We start from the raw sequence: 14324 nt of genomic DNA, 5'->3' as shown, positions 1-14324 counted from the left end.
AAAAAATGGCACTCTGGTAAAAACATCCCACCAGCTTCTCCTTACATCAGTTCAATTCTAGACGTATAATGCTTTTCTGGAACCTATAAATAACTACTGGCTCAGCCGCTGTCCTTGGGGCCCAGAGTAGAATGCTACTCGGCGTAAAGCGCTTCGATGCCAGAAGATGTAGTAAGTGCTACATAAATGCAATTACATGCTATTAGACACTTATTCACGGCAGATCAACTCAACTACTGCATGCCTTCCAAAAACTTCCACCTCGAGGAGCAATGTGAGCAACAAAAAGCACAGGATCGCAGGTGAATGGTCACGGGGTGTGGTGGCCGTTCAATGTGCAGCACATGCTTCGGAAACCACCATTTTAAAATAAACTCGATTATAGACGTATCTGCACATAGGCACATGCGTCTCAGTAGCCTCTGCATGTGTCACATATTCAAAGAAGCAGTCTTGGAAACAAGCTTTTTTAAAGGGATAAAATACATTGTCTTACAAGACGTACAAAAACTATCACCATAGCCTTTATTTACAAGCTTAAGAGGTTGGTAAAATTACTCAGTGCCTTTATGAAAAACATAAGTGCAGATAAAGGAACAATTATTTCAAAACATATCCCTACACTCGGAAAGTATACCAGTACAAAATACCCTTTAGAGCCACCTGCAGATAAAACTAAATCAATGTACTCCATTATGATAAAGAGTTTAAAGACATGTCCAGCACCAAACAGGAGGTTAAAGAAATCCATTTTCATCCTTAGAGAGGCCTTCACTGAGCCCAGTCAAGCATTTCCAAAATGTGGGCATTCTTTATAGAGCATCAGACCAAGAGACTGAATTTAGCAGATGCTTGTGCATTGTGGTGTTTCACTGTGCTCTTCTCTCCTCTAACCATATTCTAGGTTTACAATGGACCCCATACAACACTGATTTAGAAGTGCTAACCCCCAACGCTCATACTGCATATATAAACATATTGCAGTGAGGCAAGCGGTCTCTATTATTTCTATGAGCAGATTGTTCAAGGTGATTTGAATCCAATGAAGCCACCTGCAAGACAATGTAACTAGTTAGAAACTCTCCATGGAACAGTTACAATCGGTCCTGCCCTCCGGCATATGGTTATAGCATTCATACGTAAGCAAAACTTGATACTTGGGAATCATCTCTGAGCAAGGGTTCACACTCCACAATGCAACTCCATAACAACAACAAGCATTTATGATTCATAGGGCAGGAAGGAAACATCACCAAATGTTTCATCCTGGACAAAACCACAGCATGATGACCACTCATTGATAGCCCTTTAACTCAAAGTGACTTAACTTTCTAAAACTTTCACGCACGTCAAGAAACTGAGTTGCTTACGGTGAGGATATGATACAGAGATTCAGTACTCACTATGGTTCGATCAATGGTATGCAGGTAGTAAGAAACTGGCTTCCCAGTCCACGAAACTGAACCCTTCAGTGGCGACAACTCCACAACTCTCATGATGGTGCCGATATCTTAAGAAGAAAATACTACACGTTAGAGAAGTAGTGCTGCTTGTCTCATTTTAACGACTTGCAACCCATGCGTCCACCCAGACACACAAAAAACACTTTGGACACATTAGTAAATGCTTGCCTGCTTACAGTCTACCAAAGGATGTGCTGGTCACACTTTACAAGTACAACTGTAATGAGGAATCTCCACAGGAGCCACCGGACCTGGAGACTTTACCGGCTTCATACAGCGTCTTTTTAATACTAACGCTTTCCCAAGAGCAGTGAAGTTGCTGTTGAAGCGCCTTCATCCGGCCGCTGGCACATATCAGAAACATCGAACTCCCCTGCCCCCTTGCGTTTCACTGTCTGTACAGGAACCTCTGCACACTACATAATGCTCTGTGAAGAGATACAACCACACTAGCACGCGCTGAAAGAACTCGGCGCTGTGTTTAAGCACTCTAGCTTGCGGTGTACGGTCTTACCACACTGCACAAGACACCTGAAATCTTCAATAAAAGCATCTTGTCGACCACTTCAGTTTTAGGCCTGTATGGTTAATTATAAAACTCAGTTTCATCTTTCACAATACAACACTAATGGATGCACCCAAATATTTATGCATTTATATAGACTTATTATGGCTGTACACAATTCTTCCTGCCCCCTAACTAACAAATGGGCAAGTCTAATCTGCAGTCCCACCTTCCTAGCTTTCATGGGAGGTACATCTTTCATGAGCACTTCACTTCAGCTGCTATTCCAGGCATGGCATGGACGAAGGGATGGCAGTCAGCGCACGTGCGCCCGCTGCACTGAAAGGCAGGACATATGTACTTTGCTAAAACTAATGCAGGAAGTGGGTTTTTCTATGATCCTTCACATTTAGAACCTCAGGCTCCAACAGCACCCCATGGTCTTCACCGTACTCAATTATTGTCGCAAAAATGAATGTTTCCTCAACCACCACCATCTATCCAATAGTCAACTACTGGCATCATTTCCTCAAAGTTCCCTTTTTGTACTGCATTTACTGGGCACAGCTTCACAGTAACAGGTGGCTTCTTATTACTAATACTTGCTTTTCATTTTCTTAATCTTTCCTGTATACGGTCACTTTTTGGTTCCCTACATCTTGGATGCAGGAACATTGTTTGAATCCCTTAATGCCCAAGAAAAAGCCTAGTAATATTGGAAGTATCTTGAGTCCCGTAAAAGAAAGCTGAGCACAATTATCTGTCAAGCTTCATGTCACTGTGATAACTCTCACCACCATCCCACGAGTCGGAGCAAGGACATGGCGCCCATCATTATGACACTTCGAGAACCAGTGGGAGCTGCATTTTCGATGAACATTTGCCAAAAGCACAAGTCATCTTCAGACCCAGGATTCACACCAAAAGTAAACCAAGCCCAGGTTAACAACAAATGTGTTCATTAGCGTATTTACTAACAGTGGGTGTAAACTGCACAATTTGCTGTGGCACGATTACATGAAATCACAGCAGAATTACACAGGAATATACAGAATAACGCAATAAGCGCAACCCAACGTTTAGCGCTGTTGTCCAAAATGCACTTCTCGTTTCACCCGCCAGAATGATCATCAAAAAAAGCAATCTATATCAAGTAGGAAACCGTCAATGACCCATATGCAGTGCATGGTTATAAGGGAGTGGACGGCAAAGCCACGGGTGACTTTCAGGACTAATGCGACGATTCTGTAGACTGATCAAACATACAAAAAAGGTCTCTCTGAAGAAAAAACTGAGGAGAGCACGAATGTGAATATGATCGAGTGTGTGAACTGTAAAATTCTTCAACTTAACCTGAAACAACCGCCCAGCTTAGTATCAAGACAGCCTTCTTGCAAAGGACAAGCAGGGCAAGGAGGGTTTTCCATTATACAATATTCAGATTTCATCGAACATGTGGCTGTTTGTTGTTAATGACTGTAACTGACAGCTGCCAGATTAGTGGATGTTAGCATGGCCAGGGGCTTCCAGTCCCGCGATTTCCTCTCAAGGGCCAATGTCATCACGGGCTCTGCTCCAATTCAATTTAACATACAACTCACAGAAAGCATGAGGCAGTCCAATTAATATTCAAGATTGGACAAATGATGGCCTGTAGACATGGACAGGAAGCCTGGTCACACAGTCACCAATCCACTTCTAATGCATTTTTCATTAGAAAACATTTTGCAACCTTACTTAAAAAAAGAAGTGGCGGAACTTACCACTCAAGTTTCGGCTGTTTATTCTGAAGTTGAGAGGTGCAAAAGGCTTGGAGGACACAATTCTGCCACCTGGAAATGACACAAAGGGCCACTGGTTATCTACCACCCTTTGAAGTCCACCTCAGTCAAGAAAAAGAGGTGCAATTTGAGGGGAGAGAAAAGAACATTAGAAGACAGAAGGAAATGCACATAACCGGGGATAGCCAGTAGGGTACAAAGAAAACGTAATTTATGGAACACGGGTAACAAGGAATAGTGGAGGTCAAGCCTTGTGGGTCAACAGGAAAGGTGCACTGCTTGGTCTTTAACACAATGAACAGCACTGGGAGCAGCCCTTGATCTGAACTGGTGGCTGCATGCGGCCACGGGTACTCCAGCACTGGGAGCAGCGCTTGATCTGAGCTGGTGGCTGCATGCGGCCACGGGTACTCCAGCACTGGGAGCAGCGCTTGATCTGAGCTGGTGGCTGCATGCGGCCACGGGTACTCCAGCACTGGGAGCAGCCCTTGATCTGAACTGGTGGCTGCATGCGGCCACGGGTACTCCAGCACTGGGAGCAGCGCTTGATCTGAGCTGGTGGCTGCATGCGGCCACGGGTACTCCAGCACTGGGAGCAGCCCTTGATCTGAACTGGTGGCTGCATGCGGCCACGGGTACTCCTTTTAAGCAAGACTTAGTTTTACCCAGACTGAGTGCAAGAGAGAAAAATACAAAAGTGGGAATGAAGAAAAAGAAAGGAAATCGATAACAGAAAGAGAAAGCAGAGGTGAAAACGTACTTGCAAGATTTATATAAAGGAGCCCAAAGAGTTTTGAGGCTGATGAAAGAGGCATGGGGTGGAATCAAGACTACGCAGCCGTGGTATTCACAATCGCCACCCTGACTCTCTGGAGTGTCAGGCAGAGGCTTGTGAGCAAAACTTTAGGCCTCAGCACTTATTCTTTCAGAAATTAACCACAGACTAGGAGGGGCGTAACCTACACAACTTTGTGACATTCAATTACATTTTTAAACAAAGCTGTGTTCTCTGCCAAATGGCAGCCTCTCACTCATACTTCATTTCTTTGTTGAATAAATACAGACAGGAAAATAGATTGTTTTCTGTCTGCATTTGTGTGTAAAAAAAAAAACGGAAAACTGGGAACCTTAGTTCAAATCGGAGAGAAGCTAAGAAAAAGTAAGATGGATGACATTTATACTGTAAAACTGAAACCAGCACCCAAGGGTGCGAGGATAAGAGATGCCTGTTAAGAGGTTTCAGAGCTCATACTATAACCCACACAATTTACAATATCAAAAGAAAAACGTCAACACACAGTCACTATGGCATGTAAAAAAACGCAATTTCTAAATTCAAGAAAAGGCAGGGGGAAGGTAGCGAAACTGGGTTGAGGGCAGAGTGGGATTAGGAAGAAAAGCAACAAATCATTTGACACTTGTTAATTTAGGCAGAGCACCATGACCCCGGTCTATGTTTAGAGGAATGGGTATCACTGGAGGTGGCTACGGGACAGTGTCCGCGGACACCGCTGAGCCTCTTGCACAACACTGGACCTACAGAAACAAAGCGGGGAAAGCCCCAACGAGAACCCCATAAGAAGTCTGGACACAGTAGACTATGAATTCATGAAGATTCTGAACAAAGGCACCAACCTCAACAATACCAAGGCCGCTTCTTCAGATTGTTCTGAATATGTTCGCCTGTCGCCTTCAACGCCCATGGATCCAAAAATGGGACCAATCATCACAAAACCAGCGGGGAAAACCCTCCTCGTAACGCTCAGGACTCCAGATAAGGGAAGCAACTGCCCGATCTGGACAACAGCATCGGGACGGTACCACCAAAATAGCAAGAGTAAAAGTAAACATTTACTTGCCCTTCTCGGTCTATCGGTTGAGATAAAGCAGTGCCCACAGCCGCAACGGGGAGCCCTGCTCCCAACATCAGATCCGAACAAATCCTTGGGGGATCCAGAACTCTATCCATGTAGAAGAGTAACTGCACCTGCCCTTCACTGAAGGGACTATAAGTCATCGTTAGATACTCTTAATCTTCTATCTTATCTGGAGTCCTGGCGTCGCTTCACGTGCACTTTAAGATGTTGGACTTTCTGCTCAATGGATCCCTCGTCATCAGGATCACAAGAGAACTCCTCACTTCAGTGCCCATACATGGGACCCGGAGATGAAGATTCAACTAGGCACAGTGGTGGCCAAGGAAAAAGAGAAACACAAAGAACAGGACCGCCAAGACGCGGTAGCTAACTTCCCGATCACATTGCTGGCTTGGAACATTGGTCGTGCAGACCAGCAGCCGTCGTTCGAATGAACAAATATACGGTTAAATCAAATGTGCAAGTTTGCAGGCAATCAATAGCCCTAAACTAGGCAACTCCGAGCCAACACCTTGGATTTTAATGTGTGAATGCTTTTTCTGCCAACCTTTTGGCTTTGCCAATTTTTCTTTTATCTTACTTCTTCAAACAGTCTTGTCTTTGAGACCCTAGGGATGGTTTCCGTTACAGTGGATTTTTATTGCAAAAACATCTATCTATTTGTGGCTCTGTGCTTACTGCATGTGCTTTCAACACCAAACTAGACTTTCATATTTAATGCTAAGTTGTTGGCCAAGTTAAGACTACGTTCTTAAAGTTGAATCCAGCTGAAGACCGGTTCAAACAACTCATTTCAAATATTTTCTCAGGGAGTCAAACAGCAGTACTTGTTTTCATCTTATCTCTGCATGCGACTGTAGTCTACCTTTGCTTGGGCTTCTGGCCTTCTAGGGTTCACCAATTCTGTGACAATCTTTGCAAGTTTCCACGCTGGTGTCACAGAAAACAAAGCAATAGTTTGTAACAATTAGCAGAATTAGTAAAATTTCACAAAAAGGATGACTAAAAATCCATTATCCTTGATGCCATATTTTCGAAGTCTTGCTTTGACATCTTCAAGCTGAAGCACCAACATCCAGTTGTTACACTTCAGTTTTCAGGCAGTACTCTCTCTCATACATTTTTTTCCCTGTCAACCATGTAAGCAGAGCACAAAGGTGCGATACCGGTCAAATTCAAAGCCTCCACAACACCCAAAAACCCAAAACATACAATCAGTTTGTCCTGGGGAGGGGCACCACATCTCAGACAGACATCGCTTAAAGTCAAGGACATCAGAAAACTGAGAAGCAGAGTAGAGAGGCAAATCAGAGTTCCTAATATGCTGAAAGTGCAAAGTGTTTTCTGCCTTTCGATTTACAAGTGAGAACCTGTGAGTGCCTGCTGCCCATGAATGACCCGTCCACCAAGCGCAATAAGCAATTACGAATGACCTTGGGAAGAGACAGCACTTGCACAGAGGGGCATCAACTAAATAAAATAAAATCTAGTCAGTAAAAAAAGAATGATACATAAAAACTTCTTACAGTTTTAAAATACTATGAAGTATTTTCTCTCCTTGGTGTACAGACTCTTACGTGAGACACCGAGCAGTAGAAGAGGCCAGGCCCATTTAAGCCACATGTTGTGTACTTGGTCTCTAAAAGTATGTATTTTATTTTTTCAAAATAGGGCAGGTGTTGTAAAACTTAGAAAGTTTGCCAACATCTAGAAATAAGGATGTGCATTAGAATTTTGAAAAAAGAAAAATTAACTCAGCCAGATTTCTGTCGGACATCAGGAAACGGATATTGTTTAGTCCAAAACAGTTTTGAAAACGCTGGGCCCTCACCACCATTTCCTAAAACGTTGCTTTAACTCGTCAGGACAGCTCCAGTCATCAATAATTCCAATTATTCAGAATGCAGGCCACAACTGGCCACACGCATCGTCTCCTACAGTAAATTCTCTGCTACTAAGACATCTTTTCTCTTGAATGATTGCTGTTTTTAAAGAGGCAAAACTAAGAACCCCTGAAAAATACCAACATTCAGCCTAAAACCCCGCTGGTGCTGGGAGGTAAGTGCACACATTCTGAGGTCCAGTGTGCTGTGGAGGGTAGTCATGATGTCGGCGATCCAAGCAATACAGAATCCAAAAAACAAAAAGAAAACAAATCCCCTCCCACACTGCCCAAACATAAAACAGAGGCAAGGTTTTTCAACCGAATTGTTACCTTCTTTCATGTTTGCAAAGCGCTCCTTCAATTGGTGATCGACTTCGGGGCCAAAGGCAAAATTATTCACAAAAATAACACTGCAAGACAATATTCTGGTTAATAAGACAGCAATAATTAAGGAAAAAGATATACATGTTAGCAGTAAGAAAAAAATGCCCAGTTTCTATGGATGCAGATATTGTGCCGCAGCCGTGTTCCTATTTTTAATACGCAACGAGAGGTTTATCCTGAAGACCAGACAAAGTCCCGCTCTGCGGCTGCACCTTCAGGCCACCCAGCAGCAACATCTACTAGTCCAAGCCTGAGCTGCAGACCCTCATTGTGAGCGCAGGTACCAAGAGGGCCGGAGAGGGGTCCTCCGTCTCCAGGAGTGAATCGCTGTGCATCACCTTAGGAAATGTCACGTCACTGCGCCTCAAGTCATCCCAATACATCATCGCCATTAGGTGCAAAGAGTGTGTCAATTCAATTTACCCAACAGCCCATGGGGCCTTCATTTACATGAATTAACTGTGATAAGACAACTCCATCCTCTAGTAAGGTTTCATTGCCATGGTTTGCTCTACTCTTAGCTACCACCTCAGTGTGGATCTGTTACTGCTCAAATGTGAATCTACACTGGCCTTGCACAATACTAGTGGACCCGTTTATTATACATTACTTCGAAGATAGCTGAAAAGGAAAAAAGTGACTTGCCTGTGCACTACTGCCCTGAAGCATTACATCTTTCAAAATCATGTGCTGGACTTCTATCCCGATGTCAATTCTGGCTTTCCCATCTAACGTTGGGATATAACTCGAGCAAGGGAATTTACCGAGGATCCAATGCTGAAGATGATGAACTATTGAAAGTTGTTTTTCTAAGATCAGTCAATATGGACAGGCTTACAAGCATCGGCCTTCTTCAAGTCTGCCCATATCCGTGACTGTTGTAATCAAGCAAACCGCCCCATCTTCACTGTTTGATAAGAGGATTTATTCCTCATCCACACTTTGGTCGTCCAGACAATGGAAGACTTCACTTCTTTTGCCCCATCACTTTAACACCCCATTCTCCATCCCTCACTAAGTGAAATATCCCGCTGGCTGCGTCTGCCTTATCCTTGTGAAGAAAAATAAAGCAGAGACAGACATAAGAGAAGGGATGAGGGGCAGGGCAGGGACGGGCTGCAGCAGAGAATAGTGGGCCAGTCACAACAGAATACAAACACGGATACAGCTAGGAAGCAAATACACAAACTGCCCAGTGGAAGGAGCCCAACACTACAAACAATTTTACATTTTGTATTCGTCAATATCCACGCATCAAAAGATATACAAGTTAATCTCTCACGCCAAACTGGCTCTTACAATTCTGTATTGGGGACAAGATTATTTTGTGCTCTCTTTAGTATAACACATGGTTTCTCAACATACACATTGATGTTCAGCAAATGTCTTCCCATATCTGGTCTTATTCAGCCCCGGCAGCTTGGCTTGTGCGAAAGAAATATTTGAACGGTTTAAGTAATCCAAGTATTGTTGTCAACTTCTGCTCGTCGAGGGCATTTGGGGTTTTTCTAGCGGTCTGAACTTCACTTGGCATAAAAAGAGATGCCTTTGGTGAAATCTAGCGAAGCAGTCTGCAAAGAGACTCCCCGTGCTCTCGGAGCGCACATCTAGGCATCAGTCCGCTCTGTTCCTGGGCGGCTGAGCCTCAACTCCCCCGTGGCACCGCCGAGGAGCATAAACACCAAGCCGTCGACAAATCATCGCTCGGATCAGCACAAAATAACCAGTTGTTATCGGGATAACACTAGAAGCGCGGGCTGGAACCGGGCACAGACGCCCTTACACTCTGCAACAACAGGAGTGGCTGCTTACCGAGGGATGGGCGGCCGGGGTGAGCAGCCTTCAGGGCGATGGTGCATCACAAAGAAACCCTCAGAAGGTGGGAAGCAGAGGATGTGGCAGCCAGGCTGCAGCGATCCCCTGGAGGGACTCGGCGCCATCCACCTGGGGACGAGTATCCAACCAGCAGCGGCACCTGCAGAGCAATCCGGGGGCGGGGCCAACTAATTAACATAATGCCTTTCCGAATCCCGGGGTCAAAAACAAATGTTATTTTAGTAGCCGAAATGTGTACTTTCATTTACATATTACTTTAGAGTAGGTAACCTTTACTTCAACTAAAAGCTAAGGACGACGTAGCGCAGATCACGTCTTCAACAACCCGTTAAACGTTCACACACAAGGCTCCAGAGCCCTCTGCACGGCGAGGTATCCGAAGCAGGGATGAACATGTCACAGCCGGGCTCACACTGCCCACATTTAAAAATAACTGAGGAAAGTGCGGCTCTCTAGGCGCTTTCCTACTGGCGCTCCTGCCCCAGCTGCTCGAATGCCCGCGCTGTGTATGTCTTCCTGTGCTTCCGGAGGCTCCGTGCACACAGCTGCTTCTGTGCCCGCCTGGGTCCTCTGCCAGTGTGCACTGGACCAGCGCAGGCAAGGCAAGGAAGCCAGGGCGCTGCCCACTACCGGCCAGGCCTTCAACAGGTCCAGGCTGAGGTGTGTTCAGAGAAAAGGCCGGTGCATGCAGGGCGGTTCTGGTCACCAGCGCTAAACTCTCCCACCAGTACTGTCGTGTCTAGCTCCACCCCAGCCACAAACATAACTGAAAATGTGGCCTGTGAACTGCTAAAAAAAGCAAGGATGTGACTACGCCAATCTCTCAAGCCAAAAATCAGGATCCAATTCCCTGAGAAAACACCACCCTAAAGCTGTTTTCCAACAAACACAAAACTGGTTCAAACAACGTTTCTAGTTCTAGTGTCCAGCGGAGTCTTCAAGGCACACTGGGGGCCGGTGTCCTGGAGACGTCCGACAGCCTTCCAGGTGGTGGGATCCTTCGTGGATCCAGTCTGCCTGCCATCGACAGATACATCAGCGCCTAGAGACCCTCACTCACCAGCACGTTCCCCACCACCCCAGAAGCCAGACCCCGGGAGCCCCACTGGCAGGGAGCAGCCACAGGGTGTACCCGACAACACGTCTCAGTGACAGAGACACCAAGACCCGCTCAGCTCATACAGACTTCTGCTGACACGTCCTGAAGCAGGGGAGTGTCAGTGAATGACATGTTTGTAAAGAGCGCCGTTGGTCCCCCTCTGTTGTGAGCTGTGTGGAGTATAGCGCCTTACCACGGCCCTCCCCGAGGCAGGTGACCCGTCTAAGCAGCCGTGCTGCAACGAGGCCATTATGACAACCCCCCACCACCTATCCCCGCCTTCTGTTCCTCACACCGCACATCGGGCACAGCAGGGACAGAGCGCGCGACTCTCCAGCACGCGCCTGTACGCAGCACCCAAACATGCAAGAGATTGGGGGTGGGGAGGTTGGCAAATTAATTCCCCATTGCATTATTTTCCCGAGAAACGACATGTAATTTATCCGTTTCAACCCGGCCTCTAAGAACGCACAGGCTAGAAGAGAACAGCTTCACTGAAGGACTGATCACCCACCTAAGAGGAACGATCAGTTCAATCACTCCTCGTGGTGGCACAAACCCACGCCCAAGGGGCCAATGGCTACGTACAAGACAGCTACCATTAATCTGTCATTCTTTCCACTCTTGGGGCCAAAAAAACTCTCCCCTAAAGAAAATCCGGTTATTACTGGCACTTGGATGCAGATCAACTGATCACCATTTCAGTTTGGGAACGAGTGGGCAAAGCTGAAATGGTCCTGGGTTTATTCACCCTTTCCCAAACTGGTGAACCGTGCAACACCCGAGGAAAGGTTCACACATTCGCTATTAGATGGAAGTCTTCACTCACCCAAATGCCATACACAGAAGAAATTCTACTTATGGTCGCTATAAGAGCTCAGTTGCATGGAGAGCAGGTGAAGGGGCAGTTTAGGTCAGGCTGCAGCGAAAAAGTTAATCTCTCTCTGACAGTTAGTTTCCGGTACGCCTGCGTAAGACCTGAACTACAGAAATGACTGGACGGAGCATGATTGGGCAGAATTTTAGAATGTGTCTCATGGCGGGTAATGGCTTTGGGTTAATGCACATACTTGCATTCAGAGTTGGGTTGGCATTTGCCCAAGAAGTTCCAGCACCCACGTCCCTGCAGCTTGGGTTAAACACACACGCATCATACGCACACAAATGAGGCAGAATCAAGCAACATAACAGCTTTCAAATTCAGGCCCCTTGAGATAACAACCCCTTAACACATGTGTGTGCACAATTCCTACAAACATTGCGGGGGAGAGGTTTCAACAAATCTGAGATTCCACAAACCTCCGCAACTACATTACATGCTCATTACATACTCAAAACCTAAACCACAGCGGTCTGGAAGTAAGCTTTCAGAAGGATAAACGAGCTTAGTACCTTGTATTTGCGATTCTCTCCCTCCACTCTTCCGACAGGAAGTCGCCTCTCTCCAGCTGAAAAACATACAAATACAACTCTTTGACGCAATCAATGTCCCATGTTAAAATACAGAATCTACTTAAAAGACATCCATGTACTAAAGACGTTTCTACCTCGTTTTAAGGATTGTAATGAAGTGAAATGGGTTTGGTTACCGCCGGTCCTTCTTACCTCCGGCCCGGTCTTGGTGCAGCCCAGACTCATCGTGGTGAAGCTGAAATGGCCACGGGATCCCAGGGCAGTCAGGGATGAGGCCGGCGTTCACCGATGCAAGTGTGCAAGTGTGATCAGTGTGTGGGAGACTGCAGTCTGGGTCAGGTCAGTTCTCTTTCCACCCAGCTTCAATCCCATTATGCAGTGTTTGCATACAGCGCCCTTCGCTAATTCCTCGTCTCTTGGCGCTTTTCGTTTCTGGGGGCAGTCCCTGAGGGTAAGGGTGGGGCTGGGTGATTCGCTAGGTAGAATAAAGGTGTCGGCCTCCACGGACCCTGCTCTGCTGCTTGCCTTTTTCTAGCCTTTTCACATCCCACTGTCACTGACTGTCCGAGCTCCATGTCTCCAGGTCAGTGTGTCGGACCTTGTCCAAGGACAGACCGTTTCCCCACCTGCTGGGCATCCGCAGAGCACCGCCCTCCACAGACTATGGCCTTCCCTTCACTTGTCTTTGTCCAGATGTGTGTGCAGGGGCCGCTCTTCCAGGGTCGTTAAACCTCGGGGCTTTTCCTCTCAGAGGCCCGAACTGACACTTTCACACCGGGCGTATTCCCGGGGGGCTACAGCCTTTGGGAGCCGTTTTTTAGGCCGCAGGGCCGCTGCTTGTCGCCCCGCCACTTTCTCCGGCTTCCCCCGGTAAATACAGCAGGCAGGGGTGCGAGGGGGGGGCTGCAGGAGAGACGGCGAGGTGGAAGGGAGCGGGGTGGTCTGAATGTTTGTCGGGGCTGCTTCGGCTCCTAGTCCAGCGCCCCTCTCCCTTGCCCCTGGAGGCCCACATGCCCCCACTGTCCCTCAGTAAAGATGAATCCACGGTGCTGCAGATGCATGAACAGGCCACAAGAGGGCAGTACTGGATTTCAAATAAGAGCCACACACATACTTTTGGCTGGTCATGAAGAGGAAACACGGGGTGAACCGATTCTACAAAATGGCTGGACCGCTGGCCTGGAGATTCAAGGCTCGCTTAGAATTCACCTCAGCCTTGATAGACAAACCCATGACAGAAGGCGGGGCAGTGACAACCCGAGGCAGCTTTTAAGTGCGATTTAACAAATGAGAGATGAAACTAGGCCGCCTCGAATAACAAAACGAGGAAATCCCTGTATGACCCGGGCGCCCCCAGCCAGAGATGTACCCCCGTCACTCTGCTACCCTGAAGCCACACTGCCTGCAGGAAGCACCATGGACCAGGGGCTGACATTTACTCACGAGCAGTTTAAAGCCGTCTATAGTGAGGTCTCAACCCAAGCAGACTCCCACCTGGGGAAACAAAATAGGAGCGAGTCCCAGCTCACAAAGGCCCAGCTCAAAGAAAGGACGGGCTCGGGCAGTAAGCCTTCTACACTGCACCAGAGGAGGCAACGGCGGGGCTTGTGCAGACACGGGAATCCCGGCCCAGGGACCCCAACATTCAGACATGTAGTGCCCTTCAGAACCTGCACAAACAAGACCAGGAGACTTGCAATTCGCAGGACACGCGCCATCACTTTTGGTGAATGAAGCTGAACTCAGAAGTATGATTACAAATCTAAGATAAAACACATACTCGAGAATGCTATAAAAGTATGCGAGTCACAACAATCTCAAATTTTATTTATAAAAAAAAAAAAAAAAAAAAAAAAAAAAAACACGCCTGTACGGTTTGAACATGAAGGGAGCACCTCCAGGGCCAGGGATTATACAACCATCCATCACTTGCAAGCCAAAACCATCGAATACTGAGGACCATAAAATTCACCCAAAAGATTATTTACACACACACAAAAAAAAAAAAATCGAATACATGGGGAATCCCAAAGCAAAGCTTAGGAAGGTGCAGGGACGGTAGCATTCCACCTGAAGGAAGA

General features: G+C 46.7%; 1 protein-coding gene across 2 annotated transcripts in view; it reads right to left on the bottom strand.

Moving 5' to 3' along the window:
* The window catches only part of DOT1L (DOT1 like histone lysine methyltransferase), a 255913-nt gene that overhangs the window by 160973 nt on the left and 80616 nt on the right, over window positions 1–14324 (bottom strand). For both annotated transcript variants that reach the window (XM_069216576.1, XM_069216575.1), the window contains exons 8-11: window positions 12223–12278; window positions 7842–7921; window positions 3732–3800; window positions 1404–1510 (exon numbers count right to left, since the gene is read on the bottom strand). In XM_069216576.1, coding sequence (XP_069072677.1) covers window positions 1404–1510; window positions 3732–3800; window positions 7842–7921; window positions 12223–12278 — 312 coding nt within the window. The remainder of the gene's footprint in view (window positions 1–1403; window positions 1511–3731; window positions 3801–7841; window positions 7922–12222; window positions 12279–14324) is intronic.

This window comes from Pleurodeles waltl, chromosome 12, assembly GCF_031143425.1.
Source record: "Pleurodeles waltl isolate 20211129_DDA chromosome 12, aPleWal1.hap1.20221129, whole genome shotgun sequence".
NCBI classification, from domain to species: Eukaryota; Metazoa; Chordata; class Amphibia; order Caudata; family Salamandridae; genus Pleurodeles; species Pleurodeles waltl.
This window is presented reverse-complemented; position numbering and strand designations above follow the sequence as displayed.